The sequence below is a fragment of the Physeter macrocephalus genome, chromosome 14 (genome assembly GCF_002837175.3).
Source record: "Physeter macrocephalus isolate SW-GA chromosome 14, ASM283717v5, whole genome shotgun sequence".
In the NCBI taxonomy this organism is placed as follows: Eukaryota; Metazoa; Chordata; class Mammalia; order Artiodactyla; family Physeteridae; genus Physeter; species Physeter macrocephalus.
Genome location: NC_041227.1, coordinates 91802051 through 91817921, shown reverse-complemented (window position 1 = coordinate 91817921; position 15871 = coordinate 91802051). Strand labels below are relative to the sequence as shown.

The following is a 15871-nucleotide window of genomic DNA, read 5'->3' as shown; positions in this document are numbered from 1 at the left end:
CCTGGGGACCCGGGGGGTGGGGGGGCACCCTGGGCCCCGCCAGATACCGCCCTGTGCATTAACATAGCTACTGCGGGCGGAGCCCCGTGCAGGCTCTGCAGATAAAAGGAGAAGCGTGGAAACAGGAGAGGGCCCAGTCGGCCGTCGCCACCCTCTGGGAGCAGTGGTTCAGTGGAGGAGGGGGAGAGGGGTCAGAGGCCAGACTGAACGGTGCCCCTGCCGAGGGGTTTCCAGCTGGAGGGGGAAGGCTCGGCCCTCTCTATGGGGCTGGGTCAGGGCTACCTCCTGGGGGGCGGGGGGAGAGGTTGGAATCAGGGTTGAAGACAGCAGAAGGAAAGAGCAGGTCCAAGTGGGGAGTGAGAGGCAGTGGCTGCCCGGGGTGGGACGGAGGGGAGTGGACGGCTGCCTATCTCAGGCTGCTGAGGGTGGAGCTGCGTCACTCGCCCAGCCTCTCTCCCCAGAGCAGCCAGCCGTCCACAACCTCTCCCTTCAAGCAGGAGGTGTTTGTCTACAGCCCGTCCCCAAGCAGCGAGAGCCCCAGCCTGGGGGCAGCCGCCACCCCCATCATCATGAGCCGGAGTCCCACAGGTCAGTGGCATCTTGTGGGCGGTGTGTACCGTGGGGCCAGCGGAGGCGGGGCTGTGGCCTGACCGTTGTTGGTGGGGCACGTGCCCCGGGCATGCGGAACTGGCCTGTTTCTATTTCAGCCCCAAAGTATTAGGGCCTCCAGCGCTGCCGGCTCACCGCATCGGTTCATCACCCTTCAGAGGCCTGTGTTCTCATCCCCTCCTTACTCGTGGGGAAACTGGGGCTCAGAGAGTTCAGTGATTTGCCAGAGGAGCTGGGCTTGTGTGATTGGAAAGCTGAGGCTCTTTCCCTGACCTCTCGCCTCACCCCGTCACCGACCCAGGGCCCCTCTGTCACAGCGACCATCGTGATGATACAGAGATAAGGGGTGGGAACAGTGTTGCAGGTGGACAGAACAGCAGTAGAAAGGCCTGGGGGGAATCCAGAGACTGTGTTCTGGACCCGCACGTGGTTCAGTGCGGCTGGATTGCACGGAGGGGACACGTGAGAGAGGAGACAGTGGTTAGGACAACAGGCTGGGGCTGCCACGGGGACCCTGGTGAGGATTTTGCATTATCCTGCCTGCAGTGGAAGCCGTTGGAGGGCCTTCAGTCTTTGAAGGTCCTTTCAGTATAGAAGCGCCATCCCAAGGAGAGAGACCGTTTTGGCGGCTGCAGCTGGCTGAACAGAAAGGATTGGTGGGGAGTGGACCCAGGGAGGGAGAGCAGTGAGGGGTCACAGTGGCTGGTGAGGGGTGACAGGGCCATGGATCTGGGGGGCTGTCGGGGGCAATGGGAGAAGGACGTGGATTCAAGGGATGTACAGGCTCACTAGTGGGGGCTCAGGGAAGGCAGGGAGTCTGGGCCTTTCAGGGTTCTGTGATCCCTGCAGTCGGGCAGAGAAGGAGGAGCCAGCTCTGGGGAGAGGGCGAGGGGTTGGAGGGGCATCCAAGCGGACGTGTGCCGTAGGCACCACTGGGTGTTGGGGGTGCCTGGAAATCAGAGCCTGGGTCCTGCCCTCGAGGAGGGCAGCATAGTGTGGGGCAGGACTCTGGAGCCCGGGTCCAAATCCTGGATCTTCCACTTGCTAGCGATGTGCCAATGGGCAGGTTACTGAGTCTTTCTGTGCCTCAGTTTCCCCAGGTGAAAAATGGAGGGAGGGGACTAGTTTCTACCTCGTATGGTTGGTTGTGTGAAGAGTAAAAGAGAGACTTATAAGAGACTTAGAACTGTTAGCCTAAGTATTTGTTAAACAACGAGAATAAAACAGTAGTGCAATCGGTGGTTCTCAACTGGGGCGACGTTGCTCTCCAGGGCACGTTTCGCAGTGTCTGGAAGATTTTTGATTTGCATGATTGTGGGACGGGAGGGTGCTGCTGGCACCTAGTGGGCAGAGGTCAGGGATGCTGCTAAGCATCCTTTAGTGCACGGGGCAGTCCCCACGACAAAGGATTACCTGGCCCAAAATGTCAGGCTGAGGTTGAGGAACCCTAATCGAAATTATAGAAACACAGGGCCAGTGGGCCCACAGGGTGGTTTAAGCCACAGTGCTTCTGGGGCTCTCATGGTGAAGGAATGTTGGCAAAAGGTGACATGTGATGTTGGGGATAAGGGGAAGGCCTGGTTCACAAGCACACAATCGCTTGTGTAGCGCGGCAGCCCCCCCGTGGCTGGGCAGCTGTGGAGCTGTGTTCTAATCCTGGTGTGCCACTGGCAGCCCCACCTCTCTGAACCTCAGTTTCCTCATCTGTAAAGTGGGGTAGTAATACAAATTCCCTGGTTGTTGTTGTTGTTTTAAACAAGGCTTAATTAAATATTGAAAGAATGAATGAATCTATAATCAAGCCTGGCTCTGACTTGGTATTAAATAAATATCAAAATAAATAAGGTTTCAAGTAAAAGGAGGTTTAGAGTATGACTTGCTGAAGGTCACCCAGGGCAGAAGGGGACCTACAACGGGTCTGTAACACCTGCCCAGTGCTTATTGCGACCCCACCTCCTATGGAGTATTTAACCCTGAGGAGCTGCCTCTTACCCCCAGCCCCACGGGAGTTATGCTTTGTACCCGCAGGACCAGGGTGGGTTTGCGGAGATCTGGAAACCTGTTTTAGGGGGAGAGACAGGGCCGAGGAGAGGGAGATGGCTGGGAGGGCCTGACATCTGATCCTCCATAATCTCCGATGCCCTGGTCATTGGTCATTTCATACCTGGGCTCCCTGGGGCCCTGAGGGGGGCTGGTGGGTCACACCGAGAGGTAATCCTAGTGCTGAGTGGAACCCTTGAATATGAAGCGTCAAGACTAAGTCAGCAGCCTCCAGGTGGAGTGTACTGAGCTGTAGATTCTCTCAGCCAGAGGAAAATCAGAAAGCCAAGTGGCCCCCCCCGGCCAGTGGTGTGCTGGTAAATGTTTAACAACTGGCTCTTCCACCATACACATACACACAGCACACACACACACACACACACGCACTCATGTATGTGTTTACTGTACATTTTACTGATATAAAGGATCTGAAGCACACAATTTATAAATAATGATAAAATATACGATATTCTTTTTTTAAACATCTTTATTGGAGTATAATTGCTTTAGAATGGTGTGTTAGTTTCTGCTTTATAACAAATGTCCATCGACAGATGAATGGATAAAGAAGATGGGGCACATATATACTATGGAATATTACTCAGCCATAAAAAGAAACGAAATTGAGTTATTTGTAGTGAGGTGGATGGACCTAGAGTCTGTCATACAGAGTGAAGTAAGTCAGAAAGAGAAAAACAAATACCGTATGTTAACACATATATATGGAATCTAAAAAAAAAAAAAAAAAAAGGTTGTGAAGAACCTAGGGGCAGGACGGGAATAAAGACGCAGACGTAGAGAATGGACTTTAGGACACTGGGAGGGGGAAGGGGAAGCTGGGTCGAAATATACAATATTCTTTACCATAAATCGACAGAGCCAACTGATTCTCACAAAGTACCTTTACTGATATTTGCCCAACCTTTGTATCCGTAGACACTGTAAGGTTCCAAATGACGAACAGGTATAGTTCCGACATGAATGATGATTGATATTATTTTGTCAGTGATGTGAGCCACTTCTTTGCTGAATCAGATAATAGTTTTCAAACACTAGACGAGTATTTTCTCAGTTTTTTGTGCCATTCACAATGTAATGGATATAGTCAAACACATTTTCAAGTCTAATCTATATTATTAACGTTTTCTCCATGAGTTTCTTAAGTCTAGACAAGAAAACAATTATTCAAGCTCTGATTTATAGCGTTTGCTGATTTCTCTGGTGTGAATACTCCTGGCTGATCTCAAGCGCCCAACGTGACATGGAGCTGGGAAGAGCTACCGGACAGATATAATAGACGTAAATAACCTTAGGAGAATAAATAATAGTAAAATGTAGTGAAATAACTAGGAAATGATAACTTCTGAGTATTTATTACCTTTGGGGAATATAATTTGTTGAATTGTAAGCTTATGTAATTAAAAAAAAATAACTGTGTGTAACAACCAGCTCACAACATTTCTGAAAATTTGAGAGCTGGCTCTCGTGAATCGGTGCAGGTCAGCTAAAGTGCCTAGTGGAGAGGAGGCCCCCCTTCTCCTGGCCTCCGTATCCAGCCCCCACCCTGGAGCCCCAGCGACCTCTGCAGCCCTACCTCCTCTCAAGGGCTTACTTCTTTTTCCTAGACGTCAAAAGCAGAAACTCCCCGAGGTCAAACCTGAAATTCCGCTTTGATAAGCTCAGCCACGCCAGCTCCAGTGCGGTGAGGATCTAGGGGTGCGAGGGTAGCGGGGTGGGGGGGGGGAGCCTCCCACATCCCACGTTCCAGCCTCGGCCATCCTTCCTGGGGGTGGAGGAAGAGGGCGCCTCACTCCTCACATGGGGGGAGGGGCGGAGAAGCCCTGGTCAGATCTGGGGGTGCCGTTGGTTCCCGCACGGTGCAGGCATCAGCCTGGGGCTCGCCAGCCACCTTGCCCACGCTTCCTGTGTTACAGCCACACCCTCGGACACACGCAGGTTCCAGTTGGGAACTGTTGCTCCTGGGGTCTCATGTCCCTTCCCGGGCTCTCCAGAGAGCTGAGCACTGAATATACAGAAGCTGTAGTTGGTGGGGATTATGTCGTCTAGTTATTTAAAACTCTCATACGGATTTTCTTGAAACAGGGTCACTAATGTGAAAGAGGAGTCCTTCGCTTGTCAAAGGTGGGTCAGGTGTTAGTCCTGCTGTGGCCACAAGGGAGGGTGTGTTACGAAGATCGGGGCACTTGTGGCCTGATAACGTGAGAATGGCCAGAGAGATCCTGACCGCCGGGTGGCTAGTGACCTCTTCCCTGGAGCCTCTATGATGGGGCCCAGCTCTAGATGGGGAAGAGGGCAGATGGTCTCGGGTGCCGATGGGAAGGTTTGCCTGATAGGATTGGGCCAGGCTCGCTGAGCGGGTCTCCCTTCCCCACAGGAGCTTGTTCCAGCAGGCAGAGGGCAGTAGCCCAGAGCCCTTCTTCCTCGCTTGGCCCCCTTGCCTCCCTGTTTCGGCAGCCTTTCCCTCCTTGTGTCTTTGGCCAGGGCTCTGGGCTGAGATGTGTCCTCCTCGTGCGTCCAGAGATGCTCTGGTCCCCTAAATATTGTGCCGGACGAGCCCAGGGAGGACCCTGCTCCCAGCCCCCAGCCAGGGGTGCCTGAGGTCTGCAGCAGAGCAGGCCATGGGTCCAGCACTCCACCACCAAGGCCTGGCCTCCCGCTAGGGCAGTTACTAGAGACCCTTCTGACTTCCCAGCCCTCTCCCTGCCATGGGGCTCCCAGGGGCGTGAGTCACGTTTGGAACCAAGGGGAGGGGCACAGCTGAGCCCACGTTATGTAACCCTGATCTATGTAACTGGGAACATTGACACTCCAACTCCCATCATGTACTTCAGGTGTCTGGTTCACCAAAGCAGTGTTTACGTCCAACTTCTCGGGCTGTAGAAAGTCTGCACCCTTGGATTTGGCAGCCTCCCGTCCTAAGCCTATGTAGCCATGGGCACGTAGGTCTCCTCTCTTCCTTTACCTACTATTTGGTCATCATCTCCCTTCTCCTTGTTTTTTCCAGGGAAGCCCGATTCTGTCTTGGAGAAGGCTCCTATTCCAGCAGTTTGGGGGTGCCGTCCTCTACTCTGACCGTCACAGGCCTGCTTCTCCACTGGCCACCTGCCCACCGGACCAGCGTCCTGACCTGGCCACAGCCTTGCCCATCCCTGCCAGCACCTCCCCCTCTCTGGACAAGGCCTCATTCCTCCAGGCTCCCCTTGCTCCTCACCGCCTGATGTGATGTGTGTCTGGGTCATTTGTCATCTTGTTTTGTCTGCAGGGGAGCGAGTTGGGCAAGGGGGGATCTGGGTACCAGCCAGAGTCCAGAGAAGTAGGGAGAGTGGTGAGGTGGGCAGCAGAGACTGACAGCAGGATGCTGCACCCGGGCAGGGGCAGCGCCGTGTCCTGGACATGGCAGGAAGGAGGCTGTAGCCACAGCAGATGCATTTAGTGGTGGTGGAGGGACCCTTTTTCCAGGAACCCAGATTTGTAGCCATCCTCGAAGGTGTCCTGATGGAAGTCGGTTCTGCTGCTCCCACATGTCTGGAGCTCCCAAACATCTCTTTGCTTCTGTGCTGGGAGTCTCTTATCCATCTGCTGACATCAGGCCCAGGTTGCCTCTGTCCCTGCTGCCTGTGTATCTTGAGCCACGAGGCCGGCTGAAGCTGAGACCCGGCTGCGGGTGTGCGGGAGCGGGCGCCGGGTTCTTCCCGGACGTCCTCATTTCCCACAGGCTCCTGATGGAGCCTGTGGTGGCTGTGGGAGAAGCCATCAGTCTCTCCCCTCTGAGCAGACGCTCTTCCCTTGAAGGGGCGGGCAAGGCGGGTGGGAAGGCGTTCAGGGAGAGCCAGCAGCAAGTCCCGGGCACTTGGCCGAGGAAAACCTCAGGGCCCAGGGCTAGACCGGGATCCAGGTCTCCGCTGGTGGTGGAGGTTCATGGGAGGCGTAGAGAGTTACTTCAGCCCATCCACTTAGGCGGGAGCCCGAGAGAGGCGCAGGTGGGCCCCCTAAGAAACAGGCCTGAGAAGCGGCCTCTACCCTCTGTTTGCCAATGGGGGTGCTCTGGGCAGGATCTGAAACGTGAGGGACAACTGGTCAGGTTGGTTGGGCCATGTGTGGGTGTAGATCTTAGGTGTGGGAAGGGGTGGTGTCCTTCTGCAGTTTATGTGCCTGGCCTCTGCGGGGGCCCAGTGCTCTGGGGGGCTCGCTCCAGCTACCAAGCCCTTTGGTCCTAGCAGGGCTTGAACCCTCCACCCCGACCCTGAAGTCCTCCTCTTCCCCTCTCCAGCCACAAGGAGTCCGTAGGCATTTGTCACATCGGTGGCATTCCTGCAACCTGGGTCCCAGCTGGGTGCAGTTCAGACACTGCCTGTCACCTGCACCCTCAGCCAGAGCCACCTTTGCTGGGCTGAGCCAGCTTGCTCTCTGAGAAGCGGCCCCTCCTCCCTTCTCACGCATCTGAGTCTGCAGTGCGGCAGGTCATTTCTGCTGACTGGCCGTGGTGGGGTTTACGGCGAGGTATCCTCCAAGTTAAACAGTCTGAAGAGCAGACCCTTGAGGTGCTACAGCTCCAAGTGTGTATGGGGCCTTAGTGACTCGGGGCTGCCAGGGTGACACAGGCTGGGCACCTGCTTTATTGAGCAGAGGACAAGGATTTCCAACCAAATGCTTTATTTGCATTGGGATCTGGGCCTATTCCCAAGGCAAGACATATAAATGTTACGCTTGTTTTTGACTGATGTGACAATTTCCCCGTTGCTTTTGCTTTTAGAGCAAAACCTTAATCCTTCATCCCCGACTCACGTGGACTTTGTGGGATCCTATTTACAGGCTGGGTGGACCTCTTCCCTCATGCTAGAAATGTGTTTACTTAAAGTACTAGTCCGGTAAGATTTATTCTATTTAGAAGGTCAACAAATGTCTGTTTAGCTTTTATTAAAAATCCCTGTAGCGGCACCCACTGCTAGGTCTGTGGATTCTGGCAGCGTTCTGTTGGCTGGGTTTCTGAAGGAACTTGAAAGGTCAAACTGCATTTCTTTAAAAACTGTTCCAGGTTCTGGCTCGCTTCCCTGGATAGCTGGTATTTACAGCTGCCTGGTGGTTGTGCTGTGCTCTGTTTGTCATGGTCTGGGGGTCCTCTGGGGTTTTTAGGTTGTCTCCATTCTGTCCTACTCGAGAACCTTAGAGCCACCTTCCCCCACTGCTCTGGCTGCTCTCCCCGCAGGCCCCACCTCCTGGGAGGGCTTTGCCCCCTGCCTCTGAGCCAGTGGCCAGGATGGCTGGGTGTGTCCAGAGAAACTGAGAGGCGCAGGTGGGCCCCCTGGGAAACAGACCTGAGAAGCGGCCTCTACCCTCTGTTTGCTAATGGGGATGCTCTGGGCAGGATCTGAAATGTCCCTCCCTCTGGGTCCTGCCTCACCACATCTAGAAAGTTCATTCTGGTCATTCTGGCTTCCAGACCAGCCCCCGTGAAGTCCCAGGGCTGAGAGGGAGGGGGAGAACAAGGACAGGCCAGTCTCCCTTTGCTCCTCTGGACCATGGGACAGGCAGCTTGGGTTCCTGGAGGCTGCTTTTCCATCCCCCTCTTGCATCTGCTTTGCTCCAAAATGTCTTTCCTTTTATTGCCCCATCCAGACTTGGGGCTCAAAGGTTGCTCAGGCCTCATCAGACCTTGTGACTAGACTCATCCTGATGGTGCTCTTGCTGGTATTTGAGGTGTCCCATAGGAGAAGTGTTTCCTGGACGTATCTCTGGCTCTGGGACCTGCCTGACTCACGGATGAAACTATACTTTTCAGGCTCTGTCGGGCATCCATGTGCCTTTGCTGAGTTGATGCTTAAAAACAGATGCAGAAAGAGCTAAAGAGAGAAGGTCATAGCTAGAGTTTCTGTCTATGCTAATGAATGGAAATGCTGTTTTGGGAAAAATACTCTGTGGTTCAGCCTTGTCAGCTTCATCTCCGTGTCCAAGCCTTCCGGGCCCCTTCTTAGCATATAGGCCAACTGTGTCACCTTCCAGATGAGAAACTTCAGCTCCAGTGAAGGGAAAACAACTTGCCTGAGGACACACAGCCAGCTGGTGACAAAGCTGGGCTGAGAACCCACAACCAGGGCCCTTTCTTTGGCACCACCTATGGGGTTGGTGGAACAAGTGACTGTATTTACTGCATTTGGAGAAGCCAGTGAACGGGTGCCTCGGCACTGGCTGGGAGGTGTCAGCAGCCAAGGGTGCTGGTGGGCCTCAGTCTCTGTTCTTTTCATCAGGAGGGATGTTCCCTGGGATTTTTTAGTGAGAGCCGTGCGGTTTTGGCTGCGGCTTGGGCGAAGAAAACAAAGAGGGAAAGAGATTCCCAGGGACTGTTCCTCGGTGACATCAGTTCTTCAACCCTTGTCTGTAATGGGGCTGGAGACCAGGGGAGAGATGCAGTTAACCAAACCTCGCTTCCCCCTTTTTAAGTTAAGGAGAAAAGTGGTAAAAGAAAACTCTTTGGCTCTCCCTGATCCTTAAACAAAGGTGGTCAATAAAACCCTAGGCTCAAGGGCCGAGAGCCGGTTTCATGTTCCTACCCTAACTGTTTAAGGTGCCAACTCAAACACTACCTTCATTCAATTCTGAGTCAAGAGACAGGTCTGTTGCGGGGGAATGACCAGGGTTCAGGTAGATCTTATGGCTACCCGTGGCTGGCAGGGACCCCACAGGTCCTCCCCCAGACACCAGGTACCCCTCTCTCAGAGGCAGGGTGAGTCAGCAGTCCGCCAGGGCTTTCCCTGCAGCCTGGGGGCCCAGCCGGGACATTTTGCTAGCCTCTGATGGCTGTTTTGCCACCAGTTCCTTACCCACTGCCATCCCACAGCTCCCTCCTTTCCGCTTTGGGAGAAAACCCCCACTAAGGCCAAGGACAGGAGAGCCCTGCCTGGTGAGAGACTCTTGGGGGCAGGGGCACTGTCCTGTTCCTTATCAGCCCCACGGGGAGGGTGTTTGGCTGGAAGACTGGAATTTAAATGCCGTCGTTTCTGATTTTGTGACATTTCTGCTTGGAAGTGTCAACCGCCCCTTCCCGCTCCTTAGCATGTGTGCCAGCTCTCCCCTGCCCCGGGCATTGCCTTTCCACACTCCAGCCTGGGCAGTGCTGCTGTTTAAGTGTGAAGAGATTCCTCTCTGTGCTAGAACCTGCAAAGTGTAGCTTGGAAATGATGATCCGTGTGATGATGACTTTTCTGTCTTTCCTCTTCGAGAGGAGGTGATTCATAGACCCCCGATTGCGTATGTAATGTAAATAGTGTACATTTAATTTATTGCTATGGTAGCACATTGTATTTGTTAATGTATAAAACAAATTCTAAAAGGTTGACAAATGTATATTTTGTTGCTTAAATGTGTCTTTGCAGAAATTGACAATAAATACGATATTTTGTGTCCATCAGAGTCCAGACTTCTTTGCTTGGGATCCCAGTCCTGAGCATCCAGGTCACCAGAGGTTGAATCCATATTCCCACGGGCTGCATCTGACCTGCAGAGGTGTTTATCAAGAATCCCCCCCGCTCTGACCACGCACCCCCCGCAGTCTTCATCCTCGATATCCAATCAAGTTGCTCTTCCCTCGCCCTTGATAGCTAACCACGTTCCTGTTAATAATTTTCCATCCAATTCCTCACCCTGCCATGGGCTAGAAATCCCCATTTGTCCCTGTTGTATTTGGAGTTGAGTTCAATCTCTCGCCTCTAGCACAGTAACCTCAGATAAAGTCTTCCTTGCCTTTTGAACTCTGGGGCAATTTTTCTTGGACAGGTAGCTAAACTGCTCCCCTGCCCCAGCCCCTCTTTCTCGTCTGCACGTCCACACCAGTGTTGGATGGGGAAAGAGGGAGGCAGAAGACAGGAATAAGACATTTATTAGGCAAAAGGCCTGTGAATAAAAATGGGGAGGGAGCTGAAGAAAGCTGAAGAGCTGTCAGACTGCGATGCAGGTCTGACCCCGAGTGAAGGAGGGATGGGAGGAAGCAACGTGGGGTGGAGGCATCTTTTGATGTCAGTTCATTTCTAAGAAAATTCTAAGCAAGATGATTGCAGAGTGCCCTAGCCAAAGTCACTCCCCAGAGGAGTCCTGCATATCACAAGAATGAGCCTAAAATCACCATCCCTGCCACCCCCGGGCATTCGGTGGGAGCAGGCCTGTGGGAAGTCTGGCTTTGGTGCCAACCACGGAACACAGTGATGGCTCTCCGAATGCAGCAGCTGGGACCGTGGGTCAGTGATGCCCCCTGCAGCTGGAGACCGGAGAGGCACATTCTTGTGGTCGCCATATAAACTCGCCCCAGTTTTGGTTGGTTACAATTTCCCCTTATTTGTGGATAGGGCCACCTTAGCACAGGGGGTGGTTATAGCCTCCTTTCTCTTGGTTCTCTCTGCCTCTCTGTCTGATATAAATCCTCCGTTGGTTCCTTATGCTTGGCAGGCATTCAAATGCTGCTGTTTTGTCATAAAGCCCATGATGAGAGAAATCTACACACAGCCTTTGCTTAATGGTGTAAGAATTTCAAGCTCTGCTACCTCCTTGGTGTCCACTCCCCTCTCAGCTTGGTCCCTTATCCTCACCACCCACGCAGGTACCAATGTCTGCTGCTCGGTGCCATATCCTAGCACTCTTTCTCTTCATTCAGCATTTACCTTCTCCTTTCTCCAGACCCTAGCAGTGACAGGTGGGCTTGGCAATGTTGAGACAATCACCATGCTTTGACTCATTGGAGGATATGTTTGTAGGACCCTCAATCTTGTAGGAATAGAGAGGGACAAGCCAAATGCTCTCCTTCTTTCATGGAGCCAGTCCCTCCCCCTTATATCGCCTGGGGAATGAAGTGGGGTGTTGGTTTTATTGCTGGTTCTAATGAAATGGTACCTCTCTGCAAGCCTGGAGGGGCTCCATGGCTGGCTCCAGCGATCCAATGGTTCTCTGAATTTGCAGTGTGGACTCGGTGGGTCACTGCTATGGCTGATTCAAACATCTGCCCTCAAACATTTAATGGCACCCCTGTGCTGCCATGGCAGACGCTGTTTATGGGAACCAGAGTGAAGTTCCAGAGAGAAACTCTGAGACGTAGTTATGACGCCTAAGGGCAGTGATCCTCCACAGGGTATCCCCAGTCTCCATTTCTTCAGGCAGAGATAACACCTGTTGGAGTATCAGGGTGTGGAAAAACCTTGTAGAAGCTCATCCCCACTTCAGACCAGCTCCCTCTACTCTCAGAACAGAAAATTGCTCCCATCTGGGGATGGCTTCTTAAGCATTTTTGCTTTAGGGTGCATAAAAATCATCTGGAGAGATGGTTAAAATGCAGATTTCAGGCACCATTCCAGAGGTTAGAATTCGATTGGGCTGGGTGGGTCCCAGGACTCTACATTTTTAATGAGCACATGAAGAATTCTGATGCAGTCTTTCACTTTGGGAACCACTGATCCAGTTTGTAGTCTCTATATATGGCCCTCTCCTATTACAATAGTCTCAGGCCCAGTGAGAAAGGGATAGGGAACGGTGAAGGTGTGAGGGGTTTGAGAGATGCCAGTGCCCCACCTAAGAGATGCCAGTGCCCACATTATCACAAATGTGGGAGAAATGTCTGTCCCAGCAAGACACAAGCTCTTACAGGAAAATGAAAGGGAATCACTAGAGAGAACAGAATAGAGAAAGATAAATAAAACATGAAACTTGTAAGGAATAGCTTAAGATGAAAATGCATTACGGCTGCATCAATGACCAGGGCACCTTGTAATAAGAAACACTGGGAGAAAAGATGAGGTCACGCATGAAGCAGAGAGAAGGAATTTGGTGAAAAGAAAAAAAAAAATCAGATCCTAAGAATTAAAAATTAAAATACAGCTAGAGCCTCTTTCTCCAATCCAAAACACATTATCAGATGAGAGATGTGATGTGAGACTTCAGAAACCCACTGGCAATCTAGGAACAAAACAGCTGCTGGAAAGGGCTGAAGACAGCACCCCTGGGTGACGTGTTCCCGGTCACTAAGGACGTTAGAGGCAAAGTAATCTAGTAACTTCAGTAGGTAAACAAAAGGATGTGGTTGATGAATGGACTCCATCAAGGGGAATAATAACACAAAACGGCACGTATGAAGGAACAAGCAGAAACAAGCTGCCACACAAATGGCTCCACACGAAGACATACGAATGAATGATTAGACAGACATAAGTGAGACTGTGTTACAGAAAAATGCAGACACTTTCTGAGCAAGACTGTAGAAAACGTGCTTGAATTATTAGATCGGATGTATTTTACGAATCACCTAAAAGACATTATATTAACATTTTTTAAAAATGTAAGAGTAACAGGGAAGTCTTCATAGCCTTGCTCTAAAATATCAGTTGGTAGGTTTTACGAGAACTTATCACTAATAAGGAATCTGAGGAAAAATCCAGGGAAAATAGACAACAAAGCCCAGATGAAATCCAGCTATGCCACTTCGTATAATAGTGCATGTAACGGAAAAGGATTTTAACTTGTTTAATTATAGAATTTTCTTTTTTTCTGGCTGCACCGCATGTCTTGCAGGATCTTAGTTTCCCGAGCAGGGATCTAACCCAGGCCCATGGCAATGACAGCACCAAGTCATAACCACTGGACGGCTAGGGAATTCACTAGAATTTTCTACTAAGGAAGAGAGTTTCCAAAAACTAGAAAGGATAAATTTCCAGCAGATACTAAGAACTGGAATCTATTACAAGGATTCAGCAATGATAAAATCATGATCTAAGATTTTAATTCAGTGACTAATTAATTCTAGCCCATGTTGACTAGGATGACTTGGCGGAGCGTGAAGCCAGTTCAAACTAGTTTAAGCTACCAAAAAAGGAGGCGTTTATTCAAAAGAGACAGGGGTCTATACAAAAAATAGACAAGCAACAGAATTTGCTGTATAGCACAGGGAACTATATTCAATATCTTGTAATAACCTGTAACAGAAAATAATCGGGAAAAAAACTGAATCAATTTGCTGTACGCCTGAAACTAGTACAATATTGTAAATCAACTATACTTCATTTAAAAAATGAGGAAAAAAATAGACACGTGATGTCTCCTAGAGTCAAAAAACAGGGAGGTAGCTGGGCCACCAGGAGGACAGCAAAGGCCATCAGCCCTTATGCCTCTCACCTCTCCTTTCTGCATTTCTCTGTGCTTCTCCGTTATCTCTTTTCTTTCTATTGGGTTGTCGGTCTCTTCCTTATGAATATGTGATGGCTTTTTGTTTAGCTTTCCTCTCTCTCTGAAGACTAGCTAAGCTGGTCTCAGCACCATTTTCCCTTCACTGCCTAGACCTTGAAATGATTGGGGTCCTTGAAATGCTTCCTTTGCCAGCCGGCACGATGTTAAGCTTTGTCAGTAGAGGGTGCAAGAGAGGCGCTGCAGAAAGAAAGGAGTGGTGTTTCTGGTACTCCTGTGCAGGCATGGCAAGCTCTTAAGCCTCACGTGGAAAACCCTTGGAGCGCAGGTGTAAGCGGTGGCTCCAGGCCATTTGCGATTTCTCCTCATAAACAGCTGTCTCACTGTCTGAGGTAGAGTGTGGGAAATCTGGCGATTTTCCTCAGAGTGTGGTCTCGCTTTCTGAGGTGGAGAACCGGCCATCGGGTACTTTTTGTCACAGAGCTTTGTCTCTCTGTCTGAAAAAGGCAGATGGCCGTCAGGAATTTCACCTCCCAGTGTGCCGTGTTTGTTTGAAGAAGCCTGGCTCTCCAGCACTTCACCTCCTAGAGACCGTCTCTGACTGAATGGTAGGTCAGAGTTTCCTGTTTTTCTCCTCAGAGAGCTCTCTTTCTCTGTATGAGCCGAGCGCCAGCCTTCGGGCATTTCTCCTCAGAGTGTGTTGTTTCTGTCTGCGTTGGAGACCCCGCTATCAGGCACTTCTCATCTCAGAGCCCTTTCTCTGTCAGGAGAAGTGAAGTGCTTACCCGGAATTTCTCCTCATAGTGCGCTGTGTTTATTTCTAGGTGCTGGGCTGTCCATCGGGCATTTCTCTTCCCGGAGGGCTCTTTCTGGTCCTTCTGCGTGTGCTTGGCAAGCCCTCAAGCCTCCCTTGGCAAACCCTTGGAGCGTAGGCGCATGCGTCGGCTCCGGGTTTCGCTCCCGCAGGACCTCGCGCAGGCGCCTAACACGCAGGGCGGTTCAGGCTGTGCTCATCGCGTCCGAGGAGCAGTTCAAGGTGTTCACGCTGCCCAAGATGAACGCCAAGACCAAGTTCAAGCTGACGGCCCACGAGGGCTGCCGCGTGCGCAAGGTGGCCCTGGCCACGTTTGCCAGCGTGGCCTGCGACGACTACGCCGAGGCCTGCCTGGCCTGCCTCACCAACCTGGGCGACGTCGTAGTTTTCCCGGCACCAGACGCTTGCAGCGCGCACGGCTTCTCCAGTGCCCGGGGCCTGCGGTGCGCGACGGCCAGCAGCACCCAGTGGCTTCTCCCAGCGACAACCTCTTCTTGCACTTGCTGGTTCGTCCCCTCCAGAGTTTGCCGTGAAGTCTGAAACTGGCTCCCTCCACGTGGAGGGCAAGGAGAGACCGAAGAAAGAGGCAGACCACTCCAGATTGGTAGGTGCAGGGTTAATAAGCAAGGGAACTTACTCCCGAGGTTTATCTTGGGTGGCTGCGAGAGAAGTAGATCTCTGCACCTGCCTGGCAGAACCTTAAAAGTGTATACAGAGGTCCTAACTCTGTTCAGTCATGTACAGCCAGACCTCTCAGCTACACATTACTATCTCAAGGCCGTGTACCTGAGGCGGCTTCTGGCAGGGAAGGCAGCTGGAGCGGAGGGTGAGGAACCTCAGATTTCCTGGTTCCAGCTCTTGGGTCTGCCAGTGGTTAGGTCCCCTCGGTGGCCTCCTCCATCTCCCCCCTCCTGCCTCCCCCAGTGCCAGGTGGTTTATAGCCTAGTGCCTCCAGTGAAACACTTCCCTGAGAACAGAGGGTGGGTTTCCAGCAAGTTCCGCAGGTGTGGGACCATGGTGACTCCTTTTCTTTTTCCATCGAGTGACCCAAGGCCAACAGGCTCTGGGTCTCAGGCCTAGGGGGAGCCCCTTCCTCAGGCACTAGATCTCAGCCCCAGGGGTGGTGGCTCCTCCTTACTTCTGCTATTCCTATATTCTTTAGCGTTCTCTTCACTTCCCAGCAGTCAATCCCTCATTACTCCAACCCCCTGTTATAGTTAATAATTCTTTTTG

At 51.8% G+C, this 15871-nt stretch overlaps 1 protein-coding gene across 1 annotated transcript in view; it reads left to right on the top strand.

Moving 5' to 3' along the window:
- RAP1GAP2 (RAP1 GTPase activating protein 2) overlaps positions 1–6757 on the top strand; it is a 117823-nt gene extending 111066 nt beyond the window's left edge. The window contains exons 12-15 of the mRNA XM_028498093.1: positions 416–588; positions 4275–4351; positions 4753–4791; positions 5675–6757. Of these exons, the coding sequence (XP_028353894.1) occupies positions 416–588; positions 4275–4351; positions 4753–4761 (259 nt within the window). The 3' untranslated portion in view covers positions 4762–4791; positions 5675–6757. The remainder of the gene's footprint in view (positions 1–415; positions 589–4274; positions 4352–4752; positions 4792–5674) is intronic.
- The last annotated feature ends 9114 nt before the right edge of the window (positions 6758–15871 follow it).